This window comes from Plectropomus leopardus, chromosome 12, assembly GCF_008729295.1.
Source record: "Plectropomus leopardus isolate mb chromosome 12, YSFRI_Pleo_2.0, whole genome shotgun sequence".
Classification (NCBI taxonomy): Eukaryota; Metazoa; Chordata; class Actinopteri; order Perciformes; family Serranidae; genus Plectropomus; species Plectropomus leopardus.
This window is the reverse complement of record NC_056474.1, coordinates 19,931,598-19,949,011: the sequence shown is the minus strand read 5'-3', so window position 1 is coordinate 19,949,011 and position 17,414 is coordinate 19,931,598. Positions and strand designations below refer to the sequence as shown.

The following is a 17,414-nucleotide window of genomic DNA, read 5'->3' as shown; positions in this document are numbered from 1 at the left end:
TCAGCTTTATATATTTAATCTGGTGACTATTTTATTTACATTCTGTCAAACAAATGAGGATCTAAGGAGCACATTTTTATAAAAGTTTGGGTCCACACTGCAGTGTGTGTGTGAACCACTGAAATCAGTCCTGGCTTTTGTTTCATCTACAGCCGCCTCTTCTATCGCGTGGTTTGCGCTGACGTACCGCGAGATGTCAGTGACGTCACTTTTAGCGCGGAGTTTGTTGTTGGCGGAAAAGCTTCAAAGTCTGAACAGCAAACTCTTTTAATCCGCCGCAGACTGAGTGATATTTATTTATTTACGCGTTCACCGACGGTGTGTTAGCTCATTTATTTATGGTATTTTCATGAAATGTACATTTGAAGAACTACTGCACTTAACGACCAACTAAAGCGGTGAGTTTCGTTTTGTTTTACTCAACAAGCTGCGGTTAGCTAGCTTGACAGACTGTAGCTAACAGTAGTATGCTAGTTTTGTTGTAATGAGGCAGACAAACAGCGTTTAGACTAAACTTGAATGTACATTTTTCCTGCCCCTCTGCCAATAATCTGTCCCTTGTCACGTGAGTACAGCTCACAATTAACTGTCAAACTAATCATTACTTTCCTCTGTTAATATGACAGTGACTAACGATTTGGTAACGTGTAAGGATATGATGAAAATGCTGGAGTTACGGCGTCTGAAGTTAATTTCTGTCTCTGTCCCAGATGGAGGTGTCTGCTGTCTGCACTGAAGGCATCAGCACAGATGGATGTAACGATATAATGAAGTCTGACAGAGGTCACAGGAGAGGCAAAGTCTCAAGTAAGTTGGACACCCTAACTTAACAATAACACAACCGAGTACAGAAGCACCTTCATATTGGGCAAGTTTATTTACATAGCATCATTCAGACACAAAGGGATTCAAAGTGCTTTACAGTGGCATAGAAATACATTAAACACCATATATCAAGAAAACATTACAACTGCATTCAAAATACATTGACGAGATAAAGTTGTTACTGGAAAGCCACAGTGAATAAACGTGTTTTAATTCCTGGTTTAAAGGAGTTAACAGCTTTAGCAGACCTCAGGTAAGAGGTGCAGAGCACAGAAACTGAAAGCTGCCTCACCTTGTTTGGTGTTGATCCTGGGAATGCTGAGTTAACCGGTCTTGATGCTTCATATCATACAATTATATCAGAAACATATGTCGGCCTGGGACAATTTAGTGATTTATAGACAAGTAAAATGATTTTAAATTGTAAGCTTTTAACACAGAGGAGGCTAGAGAAGTGAAGTGATGTGCTCCACTTTCTTGGTGTTAGGAACGACTCTGGCAGCAGCATTGTGGACAAACTGCAGCTGTGTGATTGATTTTTTTAATCAAAGCTGTGAGGACACTGTTGCAATAGTCTAATTTGCTGAAAACAAACACATGAACAAGTTTTTCTGTTTCTTGTTTAGATAGAAATCCTGTCATTTTGGCTATAAGCATGTTGTTAAGGGGTGATGTTAGGTTGAAGAAGCAATTTTTGCAGGTCCCTGGTGTTATACTCACTGTCACAATTTGATTTTGCTTTTTGATTTAGGTGTATGTTACATTGGGAATATAACAAAATAGACGGTCTAAAATGAAAGCTTGCATGCCTGTACATTTGTCACTCTTGAGCCTTTCATTGCACAACAACCTGTGGTACATATTTCCTGAGTTATGAGAAAGTATGGTATATGATTTAAAAAGCGTGTTGTGCATCTGACAGCCTTTTTTTTTCTGTTTTCTTTCAGGGGATGTGGAAATAGACATCGAAATCCTTTACAAAGCTGTCCCTCAGCTGGCCAAGGTTTTCCGCATCATAGACAAAATTGGAGAAGGTACATACTCCACCTTCAGAGTTTACAACAATACACTATTCCCTTAAAAGAAACTCTAGTTCAAAATAAATACAGTGGGCTCTTTGACCTCATTGGATTTATTGGAGCAGAAGAGGTGATGTGTTCATGAAGTGTGTTTGTGTGCACCAGGTACGTTCAGCTCGGTGTATCTGGGCGAGGCTCAGATGCGGGATGGGAGGAGAGAGATGTTTGCCCTGAAGCACCTCATCCCAACCAGCCATCCTACACGCATCGCTGCTGAGCTTCAGTGTCTCACTGTGGCTGGGTGAGTCTAACCATGCTGTGTGTTCATAAAGGGATGATATATATCAGATAATGACATTCAGGTCATTTATGTAGGATATGTGCTGCTTTACATAATTAATGTACTTAAAATTGTTGTCTATCCACATCTCTATAATCTAATTAAGATAAAGTTTTCAGTCCGTTTATCTTACTTCAGTCATTGTTATCGCAGTAAAATGAATCGAGTGGACTGAAAAGGCTATTGATTTTATTCTTAGGCTGTCAAATGTTTAATTTGTACTTTGTACTAAAAAAAAAGGTACATGGGGTCCTTGTATCGACACAGTATTATACCACGCAAAACTATCTTGATATTATGCTTTATCAGTTTCTCCAACACCCCTACGGGGAGGTGCAGTCATTTCAGTGTTTGCCCTACGCAACATTAATAATTACAGCCCTAACTACCTGTGGTTTTACAGAGACACTTGCCTGTTGAAACATTTTTTTAAGTTCCCATATTATGGTCATTTTAAGGTTCATACTTGTATTTTGTGTTTTTACTTGCATGCTTCAATGTTCAAGAAACACTTTATTTTTTCTAATACTGTCTAAATATACCTCACAATAGACAGTTCCCTTTCATTCTCAGTGCATAGCTGCATCCCTAATGTCCATGTATTTAATTTCAATATCAGCCGCGACAACAACATGACACAAATAATTTGCATCAATGATTTTCAATAATCAAGTTATTCGAGGAGTCAACAGTCATGCAACAAATTGAAACAAGGTCTGTCGTTTCACTGCGCCATTTTTAAAATTTTACTCTTTTTTTGCAGAGGCAGTGAGAATGTGATGGGGGTGACGTATTGTTTCAGGAAGGAGGACCACGTGGTGATAGTCATGCCCTATAAGGAGCATCAAGCTATTGTGGTATGTGTATTGTCACATAGTTAGTTACTGTTAAGTATGTGGCTACAGCTTGTCAGTGACGTACTGATTTTTGCCGTTTGTAATGTGATAAACATAAATCATTTAGTAGGTTTCTTGGTGGAGCTCTTGTTTTTGCTGTAATGTCGTTTAAAACTTCTAATCCAACCAAAATGTGTTCATCAGGACATTATTGGCTCACTTAGCTTCGAAGAGGTCCGTCTGTACATCTATCACCTGCTGAAGGCCCTGAGACACATCCACCAGTTTGGTATCATTCACAGAGACATCAAACCAAACAATTTCCTCTACAACAGAAACAACAAAACGTGAGTCATCACATTTCTCTGTAATAAGCGCAGCCTCTCAGTTGGCATTTTATGAGTTAACACTTCACTGTGTTATTTGGCTGCAGATGGAGTTTCTGGGATCAGTTTTTCTTTTCAGCGTCAGCGGGAAAAGAAAGTATTGATTAATTTCAGTTGTTTAAAATGTGTGTGTAGGTATGCGCTGGTGGACTTTGGCCTGGCTCAGGGGACAGCGGACACCCAGATTGAGCTGCTGAAGGTGGTGAGGCAGAGGACATCACAAAAAGGTGGTGGGTCCACAGGGAAACAAGACACCACACAGCGGAACAAAGCACCACCTAGACTCCCTTCCAAAACCACCACAGCGTCAACCTCGCTGCCTCCACCTCCGCTGCAACCCACAACCATGCCACCTTCCTCCTCCTCTTCCTCCACCACCACATCCTCCTCAGCCTCTCGGAAAGCCTTGGTTAAAAAATCACGTACTGTCACAACCACCGTCACAACCTCCACCTCTCGCACAAAGCACACAAAGGTGTCTGCACTCTTACCTTTACTGGTGTGGTTACTGGTGTCTTTTCTTTATCCAGTGAGAGCAGAATTGTAGCCAAGTGTAAAATGGTTTATTTGGGTGTCAGTCACCTTAATTCGGGTTAAGAATGTCCTCTATGGATGTGTTAAAGTGTCTGTGTTTATCTGTGCATCTGTTTGCCATCCTCTCTTTGCCCTCATGTGCTGGTTTTAGCTTAATTGCATTTTTGTTTTCTCTAGGATTTAACAGCACAACGCAAAGTGCCACGGCCGGTGTTTGGAGAGAGAAGCCTGAACAGCTGCACAGCTACTCCATCCACCACAAAACAAGCTGCCTTCAAGACCGAGGTAAGAAAGGTGGAAGGTAAAGTTTTTAAAGAATAAAAGGCTTCTCGTTTTACTTGAAACCACTGAAAGGACAACAGGGTTCCTACAGATCCTAAAAAGTCATAAAGGGCATTAAATTTATTAATCTAAAAAAAACTTAATTGGTGTTAAAATGTTTTAAATCAATATTTTGAAAATCTTAAAAATGCTAAGATGTGAAATAGGATTTTAACAGATTAAGGTTATCCATAAAAGGCTCGGTGTCAAATTCAGTGTGATTGGCATCAAAGCAGTGGAATTCCACACGAGTGAGAAACAAAAAAAATGGTAAGAAAATTTGCTAACAAACAGCAGATATGTCTGCTAGGGGACAAAAAAGTAATATTTTTTGTCACAATAAATGTAATGGATGTCAATTCATGTTCTTCTTTCTTTCTTTCTTTCTTTCTTTCTTTCTTGTCTTCATTTTTGGTTATTGTAAAACTGGTTTTAAATTCCACTCTAGATGGCATTTAAAAAGTCTTAAATCCAGTTTGCCTTAAGCTGTAGGAGCCCACCACAAAGGTTTTTATACCGGTTGGCAAAGTACTTTTTCATTTGCTTTTTGGAATCATTGTATTTTTTCTTCATAAAAAATCTTTTTTCTTTTTTTTTCCAGCTGGTAAAGCCCAGCAAAACAGAGGACCCAGCCAGCCGAAGGTACTCAGCAGCCAGCCGGGGCCCACTGCCTGTCAGGACCCAGAACAGCAGCCAGAAACCTCAGAGGACTGTACAGCAGGGCCTCACCTGTAACTGCTACATGACTGACCGGGTCTGCAACATCTGCATGTCCAGGTAACTGAAGAGAGAGAAAAAACAGTCATGAAAAGCCAATTTTACACACAATATGTAAAATAACAATTCCTCATCATAAATGTGAACCTAAAGAGATTTGAAAACAACCCATCCATTTAATTTCATTTTTAAAATTCTCTTTTATTCTCACTGATTTGTGTGTTGCTTTTTTTGTCAATAAAGGAAGCAGCAGGTGGCTCCCAGGGCAGGAACCCCGGGTTTCAGAGCACCAGAAGTCCTCACAAAGTGTCCCAACCAAGGAACAGGTTGGTATCTCAAACCATGAATACTGTAAATCATTGACAGCCACAGTAATATAAGGACAGCTGTGCAGAAGCTTACCAAACCTGAACGCTTGTTACCCGCTCTAATTCTTGCTAATGTCACACCCTGGCGTGTTACTCTCCTGTACCACAGCCATAGACGTGTGGTCAGCTGGTGTGATCCTGCTCTCACTGCTCAGTGGTCGTTACCCGTTCTTCAAAGCCAGCGATGACCTGATCGCCCTCACTCAGATCATGACCATACGAGGCTCCAGAGAGACCATCCAGGCTGCCAAAGCATTTGGTGCGTACTGATATTTAAAACTGATTTCTCTGGTTTTGTTTAGATACATTTGATGTCTAGTTGTAGTTAGGGAGTGTGCTGAGGGCGGAGTCTGCAAAGGGGAAAACAGCCTGTAAAAGCTGAGAAAGCAGCTTTTAAACTTGCATGAGAGACTATTAAATTTAACAAAAACATGATTGATTAAACTTCCGTAAAATCAATACCCTACAGCTGACAACGCTATGATGTAAAAGACCAGCATGTTTGATTGAATTCCATGCATGTTTTCGAGAGTACAGCAGTTATTAAATTATCACGCATGGATTTGCAGTCTCAATAATTACAGGTCTTTGGAGGCTCACGACTTTTAACCAGCGCCTCAACAATCTAACACTGTGTGGATAAAGAGCAAGATCCTTTTTGTTTGACCAGAAACAAACTCGAATTCACCATCGCGAAAACTCACCAGACTCTATTTAAATAAACAGTAATCTTAGGATGGATGAAGTCAGCATATTTTCACATCTAACTGGGTGAACTGAAGACTGATTTGAACCCAACCAGAGTTGGGGATTGTTGGAGCAGTATTAAGTTTTAAGTGTTAAGTGTGTTTCACGATAATAAATTACTTTTTATTTAAATGGATCTTACTCTTTAACAAAAAGTTTTATCTCTGTAGGATCCTTTCCATAATGTCAGACACTTAAAATAACAATTTGAGTCTGTCAGTGGCAAAAATGAGCACTTTCAGTGGACGTAAAATGATGGAGTGAACATTCGCTAAGTCTTGACATTGCAGCCTGTTTCACCGCTGCTCTCGCTCAATACAGGACAAATTTAAAAAAATGTTTTTCCCATTAGTCATTTAGACCCAAACACTTTGTAACTCTGGATTTTATTTATTTTTATTTGACTTGCAGAAATGCTCATAGCAACTCTTCAGCATTGTAACCAATGCTTTGTTTTTCCGCTTTGAGTACAAAGATGTGACGTTTTGTGGGCATTCCCATAAATACCGACGGTATCTATTGGTATCAATTCAGCAGCACCACGTACAGATAATGAGCCTGTTTTCGGGTTGAACTTGCTTCAGGTAAGGCAGTGGTGTGCAGCCGGGAGCTGCCTCGGCAGGACCTCAGGACGCTGTGCGAGACTCTGAAAGGACGGAGACCACCACCAGACGATGAAGTCACACCGCTTCCCGAAGCTAACAAAGACTCCACCGCCACCAATCATCACAAGATCCAAGATGACACGCCCACACATCGTCCCACTGAAGGATCATTCGAGCAACACAAACATGAAGCAGGTGAAACTCCTTCATCTACTTTCCCAAACCACCAGGAACATTCAGGGAACGCAGGAACCGCTCGCCTCGCCAAACAGAGCTCAGACACAGACTGCAAGGTGGAGGAAGACAAGCGGGGCTGGGACAGAGTTCCCGATGAGGCCTACAAGCTGCTGGACCGCCTGCTGGATCTGAACCCTGCCACCAGGATCACAGCTGCTCAGGCCCTGCAGCACCCGCTGTTCAAAGACCTGTGAAACTGCACAGACAGTGGACCAGCAGTCTCTCAACACACAGAATTTCAGCATGATACAGAGTCTAACAGGTGTTATCATTAAAGGTATACTACGCAGAAACTGTTAGTTGCTGTTTGTAAACAGTATTGCCAGTGAAAGTGAAAGACAATGCCAGATTTGCTCTTTCTGGAATGAGTTTTGTCCACTTGGCGTTAATGCTGCATACCATTTACGTCTGAAGTCGGAGCTGGGAGTGACGTCATACCCGAGCTGATCGCAGTCCAACACAACAAGTTGGAAAACCCAGATCTTGTTAGCAATATCAGTTTATAACAGCGCATAAGGTGGTATTTCATGCACACAAACACCACAGCATGTCCACAGATAGGAGTTGGACAGCACTGTGTGTGCGACTGTTTCAGTGAGACACAAATAAGACAGAAGTGCTCATAAACGGTGTATCAATACAACTTTTACTGCTGTTGATGTGCAGTAGCCATGTTGGATTATTAGGTTGAGGTTCCTCAAACTGTCAGTTTTGGAGATCTGCCTTTCCAGTTGAAATTTCTAACTTGGAAACTTGGAAAATTCAAACGTCACAGTAAAAAATGGAAAGCACCACGAGCCACACCATATCAGCGTTTTTTTCGATGGTGTTTCACTGATTTTTTTGTGGCTTTCTCTCAGATGCCTGCTGTTTATTGTCTGGCATGAGGTCGCTACCTTTTTAATAAAGTCCTGACCTCACCTGCACACTGTGCCAAGGAACGTCTTGAACATACTAACATAATAAAAGAATAAGAAAATAAAGGAAGAGCGAAGAGTCTTTGCAGTTAAACATACTGTAACACTTACACACACTTGTAGTGTTAGTTTTTTGGTTGTTCTTAGGAAAATCCTGCATAGTATACCTTTGATATTTATCTTACAAATTGTACCCCAGCAGCATATTGAGTGTTACCTTATGACAAATAATTGCTGATCTTTAATGCAGAATGGAGAGAATTTTACATCCCTGTGTGGAAAGCAACTATTCTCTCTCAGCTTTCTCTCCCATCGACACCTGCTAAATACTACATAGATCTTAAAATTAGTATCCATTCATGACAGGCTTGACTTGCTGGTTCACAGGTCGTCAGTTAATGGCAGCTATGACTAAGACGCTTTGAGAAGAAGTGTTTTAAAGGGCTCTAGATGTGCACTGTTAGCTATAACCAAGACGGGGTGAGTGTTGACTTGAGGCCGACTGTCGGCTTTTGTGTCAATGTTGGACAGTTTTACAGTTGAAGGTACCTCACCTCCTGTCTGTGAAGACATGGAATCAGCTACATACTGTCAGATTATATTGGTTGACGCTCAGTACTTTTTACTTCAAAGTCCAAAAGAGAAAAATACAAAACGTAAGGAGTCTTACTTTAGGCTTGAGTGGTGCCCTGGGTCAGTTCTTTAAGAAGGGAAAAAGTCAGTCTTCTCAGGAGGGAATGGTCTGTATGATGTTTGCTGTTGTCACCGCTGCCAAAAAAGCATATTAGAGCTGTACGAAGGGACTATTTCTAAAGTATAGAAGAGCTCTTAATATTAAGCTGCATATGAATTTGATCTGTATTTTATGAATTTGAGTGCTGTGTGAGAATGTTTCAGTTTCAGTTGTGTTTATTTATAACACTGAAAAATGTCAACTCTGCCTCAGTATTATTTGTATTTTCTAATAAAAGGGGAGAAATAAAGCAAGTGGCTGTCTAACGTCTTGCATATATGGAGCACATAGAGCAGTGATACTCAACTTACGGCATTAAGTATAAATAAGGTGCCAGAGTGCATAAAACTGCATCAAAATAGAGCTTCTTTATCATTAAAAGTGCCAGTGGAAGAACCCTGCACACCTTAACAGAGGTCCTAACAAAGCCCCTAATGCCCTTTAATCCTGAAAACGTCCTAAATTCCTTAAATCTTATGACTGCCTAAAAATTCTAGAAAACTAAAGTCCCCTAAACTAAAATCCGAAAAATGTGCCAAAGTCTTATAAATGCCCTAAAATCCTAGAAACGTCCAAAAATCTTAGAGATGTTCTTAGGTCATAGAAATGTCCTAAAATCCAAGAAATGTCCATTACTCCTAGAAAAAAAAAACCTAGAAATGTCCTAAAATTCCAAAATGTTCTCAAATTCTATAAATGTCCTGAAATACTAGAAATGTCCCAATGTCATAGAAATGTCCCAATGTCATAGAAATGTCCTAAAATCCTGAATATATCCTAAAATCCAAGAAATTTCCTTAACTCCAAGAAATGTCCTTAAGTTATTTAAATATCCTAAAATCCCCAAAATGTTGGCAAGTCCTATGAATGTCCTAAAATACTTGAAATGTCCTACAAACCCAGAAATGTCCTTAAATCCTAGCAGCCATGTATGGGGCTCCTGGCCTCCTGTTATTCTGCAAAAGTGGCCACCAGACAAAGCAAGTTTAATGTCCCTGTTATCGTGTACTGAGAGTAAAAATAACCGTATTATACATCATTATCATAACCTGGGTGTGAATTTCATACATTTTTTAATAATGCAGTTCAGTTTCCAGCTCTGCCAGTTAAACAGCACAGCAGTAAAATGCATTTGGTCTTAAACATTTTCCAGGCATTTAATGTCATATTTCTGCATTTTGAGCAATGATTTGCAATTTACTTTAGCTTTCAGCATTCACACACATTTTCTGCAGGAAGTATGTTTTGTGGTTAGTTTTAGCATTCTAAGTGTTCACTTCTCTGGAGGCACATTTCAGATGGCGTATATATAATTTACCAAATTACAACTTTATTGTTTAAAATGTCAGACTTTATGTAACAAACAGTACAGCACTTAAACTAGTGCAAGAGTTTGAGCTCTTATTCTCTTATGAACATTTATTACAGAAGTGATACAAACTTTCCAGCCATTATTTGGATGTTTTATAATTACTGTATGCAACATTTTGAAGTACCCAGCAGACCTGCTGTAAACAACCTGAAGTAAAAAAAAACAAACAAAAAACACAAGTTGTGCATGATTTGTTAAATGTATGAAATAATGTATCCACAACTGATGCTGCTTTCTTTCTTTAACAAACAGTTGAAGGTTTTTTTTGATGACGAGGACCTCTGGTGGTAAAACTCGTTGGCTAACATTTCTCCTTCGCCTCGGTGAGTTCCTCTATTCGCACCAACACACTCTCGATCATGTCAAACGTGTGCAGGGCGGAGTGCAGAGCCTGAGAGGACACATTAAATTCGGTCAGATCATCACCGCTCTTTGTTGACGCTGTGTCAAAATTGTCATATGACCATAAAAGTAACTGACCTGAATCTGTGACTCTGGTGTCATGTTCGGCAGCTTCTCGCTGCCAACGGACACAGAAAGCAAAGACTCCTCTGTGGAAAACACACATTCATGGATTGTTTTATTCTTTTATGGACGTTTCACAGGCTTCTGTAGGAACGCTTTTATTCCGAGAACGTTTTCTATATTTGCAAAAATGTTTGTGAGTAATTTGAGAAAGTTGGAACTGAGATAGACATGCGTGTGTGGGACTGACCTTTGGCTCTGCCCCTCTTGGTCTCCATGGTGTCGTGGAGCTCCCTCTCGTAGTGCGCTCTTGACATGTTCACTCCAACACGTAGCGGCTTCAGGAACGAATCTTCTATTTTGTACAGCTCTGTCCAGATCCCTGTCTGCAACATCAAACAAAAACATGACGGGTGTAAGTGCTGTTCTTTCACTTGAGGTCGTGGCAGGATTCCCTGGTATTGATCAGCACTCACCTGGTTCTCTGTCACTTTGTCTCTGATGACGAGGTAACGCAGCAGGTTGAGAGACTCCATAATTCTGTTAAAAAACACACACAAAAGAGCTTGGAAACAGTACTTCAACAAAACAATCTAGACTCAAGGTTCACTAAATTACTTTTTCTGAATCAGATCATGGAAAACACTTGAAAGTGTCTAAAAAAGCTAGTAAGTGGACCTTGAGTTAGGATAATTCATTGAAAGACAGAAAAAAGGAATTTATAATCCTTCATGTGATTAACTACTTTTAATACTTTTTTCAATTATTGTTATACAACAGCATATTAGGGCCATTGTAGGTTAAAACAACAACAAACAAAAAAAAAAGCTGGGGTAAGGAAATATTTTCAAAAATCCTCAGAATTTTCAAATTAAACTCCTTACGTTTTCAAAAAAAAAAAAAAAAGTATTTTGTCTGATATAAAGTCATACAATTGCAAGAAAAAGCTCAATGTTTTGTCAGGATTCCCTGTTTACTGGTGGCATCTGTGGTGTGAAAAGGTTGATCCAACCTTGCAGAGTGAAGTGATGTGGTTCCTTTCCAAAAACAAAAAACACAGCTATCAGAATTTACTGTATTTGACTCGTAAATTTGTGACTTTGAACTGAAACAATTTCAGGGTTTTTTATATGCAAATTTGTGAGCTTTTTCTAGTAAATTTACCACTTTAATCTCAGAGAAAATCCTATTTCTTTATAACATTTTTACTTCTTTTGGTTTTGTGACAAATTATTAGCATCCTCCCTTGCTGCCTCTTACCCTAATGCATGCTGGGATTGCTTCCAGACCCCTGAGCTTGATAAGGAGCGTAGTAAATAGATGGATGGGGTGTTATACGTGTGTGTGTATGTGCGTACTGACCTGTCCAGGTACTGCAGGAGGTCGGTCTCTGGGCCGTCTGGCAGACTGAGAACTTTACGCAGTAAAGGCAGCAGGTGAGTTCCCTCAAACCAGGTGTTGCTGTTACCTGGCTATAAACCAAGACAGACTTTTACTGTATCAGAGATTTGTAATTACAATCTGCGCGATGCACATACACTAAATTATCTCGTAAGTCACAGCAACAAAACTTGTGAAAACTGAAACAGAGCAAACATCCACTAAGATATTTAAGATGCCGTCTCACCCGCAGGGCAACGTCTATCTGATTCTTGATATTTTTGATGATGTAGCCTTCGACTCCTGAGTGATTACTGGTTTTCAGCATGTACCTGAAACAAGACGAGCAGTAAAAGTCAATACGTTGCATTTTGGAGCAGAAAGATATTTTCTGAGGAAAGGTGGAACTTACTGGAAAAAATTGTATTTGGCTTCAGTGTCAAATTTGTCGATACTCAGCTGCAACACTTTCAGCCCTCTGGTTCTCTATAGACAACAAGGCAAATACAGATAATATCTAGTTTTAAAAGCTTTTATCTGGAGAATAACAGATGCAAATGAAATGTAAAGTAATTTCGAAGCTGCAAAAAATGCAAATGTCGAAAAAAAATTTATTCTTTTTCTATGGCATTATAATTACACCTAGATAAATGCACATGTTCAACTTAAAATAAACTTATGAAATAATTATGTTTTTCTATTTATTATTTTTTGTTATATTTGAATAATGCTACTGTGTATTTAATTTGCTCAATTTGCAATCTGTACATTAATTTTGTATGTGTTGCATCCTGTGACTTAAATCTGTAATCTCTCTGGACGTGATAAATAACTTTGAAATAATGAAAAAATGATCTCCTTATGTGAAGACCTACCAGATCGTGCCTTGAACATATCGTCATGACTTTCACCAAGTTCTGAAAACAAACGGTAGAATCGATGACTCAGCAGCGTCAGTGAAGCTTCACACTGTGAGAATCACAGCAGAGTAAAAGCTGCCGTTTGTATAAATAACTGTGCTGACCTGAGGGACGGTGAGGAAGGTTCTGATCTCCAGCAGATCTGCAGGCAGACTGCCCTCCTCCAGCCGCACCAGACTCTTCTCATACAACTCCTGTGTGACAGCAAACACAGTAGATTTACAAAAGCTCTAAAATTCACATGTTTATTTTATTAGACAACTGAAAGTCTTGTACTGTAGGTCACAATGAATCTTTATTTGTCTTTTTTTTCCCTTTGTGAGCACAATATAAAACTCCAGGATGTTGGGAAAAAAAACCTTATATCTTTAATTCAGTACTTCAGTTTGACTCACCAGTCCTTTCTGAATCCTGGCCTCCTCGGTTCTGTCAATCAAATATAATTTAAAGGTTAAATTCTGTGTTTTTAACCCTGGACCGTGTCTTCCTATGTTTTCATGTCTAAGTGACAAACTGAAATAACAATTTTGGAAGTTGGTCCAGTATTGAGTGAGAGCAGCGGTGAAACAGGCTCCAATATAAACACTTAGGGAATGTTCACAAAACGTAAATTACATTTGTCATGAATTAAGAATAAATAATTTGTCTGTCATTGATTTTATGTATATTTATCAATTACACAATGTGGTTTCATGGGCCAATATGCCATGTTAAATGTATCTAAGTAAAATGCTCTTGCTTACTTTTTTTATATCTAAAAGTTTGAATTTTAATAATTTCAACCAAAATCAATGGCATATACTAGATATTTTTAAGTATCAGCGGCTCTATTTGAATGATAAACTACCAAACAAACGCAGTGTTAAACTGCGCCATTATACGTGTTGTTTCTTTATGTTGTTTAATGAAATCCAACTGATGTCAACACTGTCAACAATACGACAGAGAAGATAAAATCGCTTAACGTATTCACCTGGACAGGAGAAGGGAAATGTGCTCCATATTACAGCGAAGACAGAACACAGGACTGTAAACAGAGAGAGAGAGACGGGAGGATTAACATTTAAATTATCATTATTATTTTAATACGTGTCAAAACAGTATAAATCATCCAGCGCTAATATCTAGCCACGTTTAAAGGAACTCACACAATATCTCAGTGTCCCAGAGCCTTTATGACAGTAGACATTTAACTATCTTACCTGAAAACACTGGGGAATGTACCAGCGGCCAGGTGATGGACGAACACCAGGTGAGCCAGGCTGGCCAAAGACTCTTTAGGATAACGCACCTCCTCCTCCAGAAAGCCTGGGACCTGTTTTTTCTTCAACAGAGGCTGGTGCACCAGACTGGGGATGGACTCTCTGATAGCACAGAGGGTGTTCTGTACAAAACACAGAAACACACTCACCATCAGCAGAATATCCGACCAAATGTGAGTCCAGCCTCTGCTGATGTTCAGTGAAAAACTGAGTTTCACTTATAAATTCCTGTAGAGAGAGTCCAATCTGCAGGACTAATCACAACACAGAAAGACCCACACCTTTCTGTATTCCCCCATGGTGCCATGTTATGGAAGTAATATGTACAGTAGGTGAGTTTTTTTTTTTTTCTGAGGACGACAAATGCATCACTTCCCAAACATTCATATATTTGTGGCAGCCTGCAACAATCTGCTGCCATATATTGATTTTATATTTCTGGAGCTGAACCATTGGAATGTGTATATAAATATATATATTTGGTTGCACAACACTCCGGAGGTACAGAGCGTACTCTGGGCACAGACGGAGCAGCAGAACACCAGATGCACTGAGAGTGAAACTTAACCAACATTGCGCTGGGTCTTAAAGTCTACAGCAGCTGCTCCTCTAATCCATCGATCTAATAATAAAAAAAAAAAAACAGCATGTGACTTGCACAATTATCTTTTTAATTGACAAACGCGTGTCATTCGTGGCTCTATTCAAAAATGATTTGTCTCTCGCCATAAACTATCGTACAAATCTGTTAAAAAATAAGGAGCCATGGAAGTCCACTGAAAGGGCAGGAATTTTTCTTCACTACTTACACTAAAAGTTACAGAATATTTTGATGAATAATTTGAGGTACCAAAATCTCTGTGGCAAAGTTCCTGAGGGGAGACACAGGTAGAGTGTCTGGGTCTTTGAGTTGTAGCTCCAGTAGAGGGTGACTCAGAGTCTTCATACAGCTGCAGAACAGAACAACACAAAGAGACAATGTTGGCATCACTACTGATGTTCACACAGATATTTTATAGTCTGAGTGGTGAATTTCTCACTCACAACTTTAGCAGTTCTGTCCGCAGCTCGTCCTCTTTCTCCCGGGCCTGCTCACCCGACATCTTGTTCGTGCTCTCATGTTGTGCCACACCGTTCAGGAGGTTTTGTTTGGCCTCGTGGACGAAAGGTCTGACAAAGTCAATTAGATCTGTGCAGCAGCGACAAAGTGAAAAGACGTCATCCTCCTCTTGCTCCTTGGTGAGAGGTAGAGGCAGTTTGGCCACCTGGTCCAGCACAGAGGAGAGGGTCATGCCCAGTGACGACGCCTTTCTGCTGCCCAGACACAGCAGCACTGAGAGGAGGTGAAATGGCACTATTTGAGTTGAAATCTGATGTAAAAATATTAAAGTAAATATTCAAAGAAATGCTCTTTACCTTTCTGTAGAGGGTTCATCAGCAGATGGAGGCTCTCCGCTATCGTGTCGGGGTCGTCCTGCTCCAGCTGCTCCAACAAGCCAATCAGCAGCTCTTTGGGTCTGCAGGTCTGGAAAACAAAAAAAAAGGAGCAACGTCATCCTAATTCTAAAGACACTAAACATCTACACACTGCTAGATTTTTCAGTGGATCATATCAAATTATAATTGAAGTTTTATCTCATATATTTCAATCTTGTGATTTGGTTAACTGTCAAGCAAACCTTTAGCAGGTGGTTGAAAATGGCAAGGCACTGAGAAAGCTTCTCATCTTCTTTCTTCAGCAGAACCTGGATAAGGGGAGGCAGCAGATTCCAACCCATACATCGCACTATGTCCTGCAGAGAGAGGGAAGAGGATGTGTTCATGCAAAAGTACAATGTGCAAAAGGCTTATGAATAAGTCTACTTGCTGAAACAATGGTGAGCTGTGAGTACCTGGTTCTTTTCATCCAGGATGATACTGAGGACCTGTGCGCTGTTTCCCTCCTCGATGCAGGTCCGCCCAGAAATTGTAAATACATCATGATCCTCGGTGGTGTAAGCGTCATCAGGGAGGGCTTGCTGTGACAGAGAGATGAATGACAGAATTTAAAAAAAAGAAAATAGAGACTTTTTATGGCAGCGTTTTGATGGCGAAATCTTTCTAAAGGCAAAAATGCCTGTTTACAGCCTCTCAACTTGATAATTATTATGCTGCTTTAAATAAATACTTTACCAACAAAATGACCATCTGTCTAACGTCATTTCATCCTATGTTACATTAAAATTCATGAAGAAAACTTTGTTTTTCTCACATGACCCATGGAGAATAAAGGACTCAATACTGGAGAAAATCTTACTGGTAAAATTACTTTCACATAAACATTCTTAGGCATGAAAAACAAGCGTGTAACTAATATTTTCATATATTTATGGTTCATCAAGAAATATATGGCAAGTCATTATTTAACTGAAGATATTCAAGGTTTCTTAATATGATGTAGCATGAATAGTAGCAACACAGAACCTTGTAAAAATGTCTCTTTCACTTATGACTGAACTGTTTTTCTCCTAAATGATGGCGAAGACTGAGGGCAGTGCTGTGTGTAAAAGTGCAGCTAAAACAAAGCTGCATGAATCTAATAAAGAGGCAACACCATTGCTCATGATATGAATACATTCAGATTTCTTGAACAAATTAAATTAATTCATTGCACTGAATAACAATATGTCTGGGAAGAACCAGGAAGACAAGGATGTGTGTAAGAGGGTTGGTGTAAAAGGACTCACACATCTCTGGACCACATCACTGAACTGCTCCAGAGCCATCCCTGCTGTCTATAGGTCAGCGCTTATCTTCACACAGCAGTCCTCCAAAATAATAATAATAATAATAATAATAAACACCATTATTATTTGATTATAAAGTAACTCCTAGCTCAAGTTAAAATACGATCTCCACTAGTTACTGCTGTAACCACAACAGTTTTCCTGGGATAATGTATTTGCAATACTGCAGTGAATAAAACAAAAGCAAAAACACATGACACAAAACATCTGACATCCATACAAAAGAGAAAGAAAAGGGATCCACAGCTGTATACGAATCATAATTTTGGGCATCTTGGTTATTTTGCAGTTAAAGTCAGATGATAAACCCTTTGTCTGTGTGGGCAGTAAAAATGGACAGTTTGCTGATATATAAAGAGAGTAAAGCCAAATGAATGCTAGTGTGAATTAGCTTAACCGTTTGACTGAAAATAAACCTTCTCTTGTGCTATCCTAAAACTCAAAACACAGTCAAAATCGGCACACATTTTTTCCCAAAAATAAAAGATACAAAAGCACAATATTAACAGTAAATACCCACTTCAGTTAACTACATGATGTCCCAAAAAAAGCCCGGTGTGAAAACTACCACGCTAGCGCTGACCGACGAGAGGCGCTGCTGTTTGTCCGTTTGGGCTTGCCGTAGACTGAAATACGTCACAGGT

The 17,414-nt window shown here is 39.6% G+C and overlaps 2 protein-coding genes across 3 annotated transcripts; one reads left to right on the top strand and one right to left on the bottom strand.

Moving 5' to 3' along the window:
• Positions 1–224: 224 nt before the first annotated feature.
• Positions 225–8,817, top strand: cdc7 (cell division cycle 7 homolog (S. cerevisiae)). 2 transcript variants are annotated; one of them, XM_042497879.1, is made up of 12 exons: positions 225–398; positions 711–807; positions 1,773–1,859; positions 2,010–2,145; positions 2,948–3,041; positions 3,225–3,367; positions 3,542–3,605; positions 4,118–4,225; positions 4,863–5,038; positions 5,222–5,304; positions 5,456–5,605; positions 6,678–8,817. In XM_042497879.1, the coding sequence occupies exons 2-12, from the start codon at positions 711–713 to the stop codon at positions 7,127–7,129; spliced, it is 1,590 nt and encodes a 529-aa protein (XP_042353813.1). In that variant the 5' UTR covers positions 225–398; the 3' UTR covers positions 7,130–8,817. The 2 variants fall into 2 exon arrangements, with proteins under 2 accessions (XP_042353813.1, XP_042353812.1); XM_042497878.1 differs by having other exon boundaries at positions 3,542–3,881.
• Positions 8,818–9,895: 1,078 nt separating this feature from the next.
• Positions 9,896–17,388, bottom strand: glmna (glomulin, FKBP associated protein a). Its single transcript, XM_042497909.1, has 19 exons — positions 17,291–17,388; positions 16,711–16,791; positions 15,877–16,002; positions 15,664–15,777; positions 15,401–15,509; positions 15,029–15,317; positions 14,835–14,934; positions 13,925–14,106; positions 13,696–13,749; positions 13,118–13,148; positions 12,827–12,916; positions 12,678–12,719; positions 12,215–12,288; positions 12,050–12,134; positions 11,785–11,894; positions 10,899–10,962; positions 10,673–10,808; positions 10,438–10,508; positions 9,896–10,348 (listed from the first exon to the last, which is right to left on the bottom strand). Exons 2-19 carry the CDS (start codon positions 16,747–16,749, stop codon positions 10,259–10,261), a joined length of 1,806 nt encoding a protein of 601 aa, XP_042353843.1. The 5' UTR covers positions 16,750–16,791; positions 17,291–17,388; the 3' UTR covers positions 9,896–10,258.
• Positions 17,389–17,414: the final 26 nt, after the last annotated feature.